This window comes from Mandrillus leucophaeus, unplaced genomic scaffold (genome assembly GCF_000951045.1).
Source record: "Mandrillus leucophaeus isolate KB7577 unplaced genomic scaffold, Mleu.le_1.0 Scaffold435, whole genome shotgun sequence".
NCBI lineage: Eukaryota > Metazoa > Chordata > Mammalia > Primates > Cercopithecidae > Mandrillus > Mandrillus leucophaeus.
Genome location: NW_012104643.1, coordinates 169,403 through 171,894, shown reverse-complemented (window position 1 = coordinate 171,894; position 2,492 = coordinate 169,403). Strand labels below are relative to the sequence as shown.

Below are 2,492 nucleotides of genomic sequence, written 5' to 3'. Positions count from 1 at the left end.
ATCTCCTGACCTCGTGATCCGCCCGCCTCGGCCTCCCAAAGTGCAGGGATTACAGGCGTGAGCCACCGCGCCCGGCCGCTCCTTTGGGTCTTAACCAACATAAAGGTGGCAGGGAAGTGAGGACCTGCACCTCATAAGAAGAATCCCCCAAAGCTGAAAACACCAGCCTCTCTGTGCAGAGAGCACAGCCGCAGGAAGTGGCCAAACCCCGCCTGGTGGGGAAGGCACCGTGGGAGCCCCTTGGCACCGTGACCCCACCAGCAGTGATGCACCTGGCCTCCTGCAAGGCACAGTGACCCCACCAGCAGTGATGCACCTGGCCTCCTGCAACCAGGCTCTGCAGGAGTGGAGTGGGGGTGTTCCCTGGAATTGTGGGGGCAACTTACTCTTCCCCGATTTTCCGTAAAATGGAAGCCGGAGCACCACACATCTCGTGGGATCCCAGGTTCCCACAGCTCCTCCTTTCCAAGCCTGGGAGGCTGACGGCCAGAGGTCGCCCCGCCCCAGGGCTGTCAGCACCCCCAGGACCCCCAGATGCATGTGCACCTCCCGTGGCCTCCAGCACTGTCAGTGAGGCATGTGTGGGGCCGTGGGTCCTGGGACAAGGCTGGCGGGAGCCCCTCCTTTACTCTCATGGGTGTCCGACAAGAATCCATTGTGACTCAGTCTGTTCCAGGGGCTGGCTGGGACAGGCTGGTCCTGGGAAGTAGGTAGTCAGGGAAGGTGTCCAGGAGGAGGCAGCCGCTGAAGCCGTGACAGAAGTACGTGGTCAGCAGACGGGACGGGGCAGCTGCACTGACGTAATTGGGCTTGGTCGTCTCTCCACCCAGTATTTTCTTTTCTTTTTTGAGACAAGGTCTCACCCTGTCACCCAGGCTGGAGTGCAGTGGTGTGATCTCAGCTCACTGCAGCCTTGACCCCCTAGCTTTAAGGGATCCTCCTGTCTCAGCCTCCCGAGTAGCTGGGATTACAGGTGTGACACCACACCCAGCCTGCACTGAGTATTTTAGCTGAGGTTGTACCCACTGCTGTAGACTGCACAGCCCAGTCTCTCAGTGTTCAGATGGGAGCTTAGCACCATGACTGGCCGCCCTGGCTGTAGACGCCGCATCCCCAGCACAGTAAAGCTCCAGCCAGCAGGACTGGGAGGCGGAGGGCCCCCTATTTCTCCCACAGCCTGGGCCTGGGAGAGAGCTGGATCCAGTCCAGGGTGGGCTGTTACTGCACTGAGGGCCCTGGGAGCCACCCCTCCTCCCCCAGGGTCAGGGGCTGTACTATGGTTGACAAAGCCAGGCAGCCCAGGGCAGACAGGCAGCCTGGGTCGCTCTGCCCACCCTCTGACCCTGCTGCCTCCTCCCTACTCCTACCCCTTGGCCCAGCCACATGGGTGGATGCTGGGCAGAGGCTGGCTGGGTGACTGAGCATGGAGCTCCCTCCAGGGAAGCCTCTTGGTGGGACCCCACCTATCACCACAGGCCCCTTCCTGTGGGGCTTGGGGCATCCTCTGGCCAGGGACTGGCAGGAAGCTGTGCTCTGACCTCAAGGCAGCTTCTAAAATGACGTATCAGGCTCCCCCGCCTGGGTCTGCTGGGACAGCAGAGCCAGGAGACCCTGTGCCTCGTCCTCAGAGGCGGGAGTTGGCCTGGGCAGGGCCTGGCGGCTGATCCCCCCAGCCCCTCTCGCCTCATTCATTTCTTCCCATTGGAACTGGGCTTCCCCAGGAGACGCCTTGCTCTGCTCGGTGCCATTTCCTCTCCCCTGCAGAGAGGGTAGGCTGGGCCAAAGCACTGCCGAACTGAGTGGGTCTCCAGGGGCCCCTTCCCCCCTTCACCCTGAGCAGGGGGCCTGCTTGGTGGGGCCTGCTCTGTGGGCTTCCTTGGCGGGAAGGAAGGGGTTAACTGGCTGGGCGGCCTGGGGCCACTGGGGCAGAAGCCCTTCCTCCTCCCTTCCCCATCAACCCCAGGAGCCTTCACAGCTGAGTTTGGGAAGGAATTTGTTTAATTAACGTACAAAACCGCCCTCCCCATATCCTTGGTCCCGGAGGCCTGGCCACCAGGCCGGTGCCCAGGCCGCGGGGGGTGGGGGTGGGGGTCCGGCTTAGCAGCAGGCACGCAGGGCCTTGCGGAAGACATTGCGGAACTCGGCGTTGAAGACAGTGTAGATGACGGGGTTGAGGGCGCTGTTGACGTAGCCCAGCCAGGTGACCGCGCTAACCAGCCGCGGGGGCACGGAGCAGGCAGGACACAGCGCCTGTGTGATGTGCACCACGAAGAAGGGCGTCCAGCACAGCAGGAAGGCCCCTGGGGGCGCCGAGAGCCACGTTAGCGCCCCCTGCCCCTCCGCGCCTCGTACTCCTCCCCTCCTCTCTCCCCAGCCCCCCAGGGCAGGAACGCACCGACTACCACAGGCAGGACCCTCATGGCCTTGCGCTCCCGGCCGGTGATCTTGGCACGCCGCCTCCTGCGGGTCTGCGGTGGGGTCTGGGGTGGGAG

General features: G+C 63.4%; 1 protein-coding gene across 1 annotated transcript; it reads right to left on the bottom strand.

Annotated features, from left to right (window-relative positions):
• Window positions 1-1,980: 1,980 nt before the first annotated feature.
• DRD4 (dopamine receptor D4) lies at window positions 1,981-2,486 on the bottom strand. The gene is made up of 2 exons (XM_011993826.1): window positions 2,396-2,486; window positions 1,981-2,300 (listed from the first exon to the last, which is right to left on the bottom strand). The coding sequence occupies exons 1-2, from the start codon at window positions 2,418-2,420 to the stop codon at window positions 2,098-2,100; spliced, it is 228 nt and encodes a 75-aa protein (XP_011849216.1). The 5' UTR covers window positions 2,421-2,486; the 3' UTR covers window positions 1,981-2,097.
• Between the last annotated feature and the right edge of the window lie 6 nt (window positions 2,487-2,492).

Bases quoted from the DNA above. Each gene is read 5' to 3' on its own strand.
- DRD4 (XM_011993826.1), bottom strand. From the start codon at position 2,420: ATGAGGGTCCTGCCTGTGGTAGTCG. The intron at 2,301-2,395 runs GTGCGTTCCTGC...CGGCGCCCCCAG, and splicing joins GGTCCTGCCTGTGGTAGTCG to GGGCCTTCCTGCTGTGCTGG.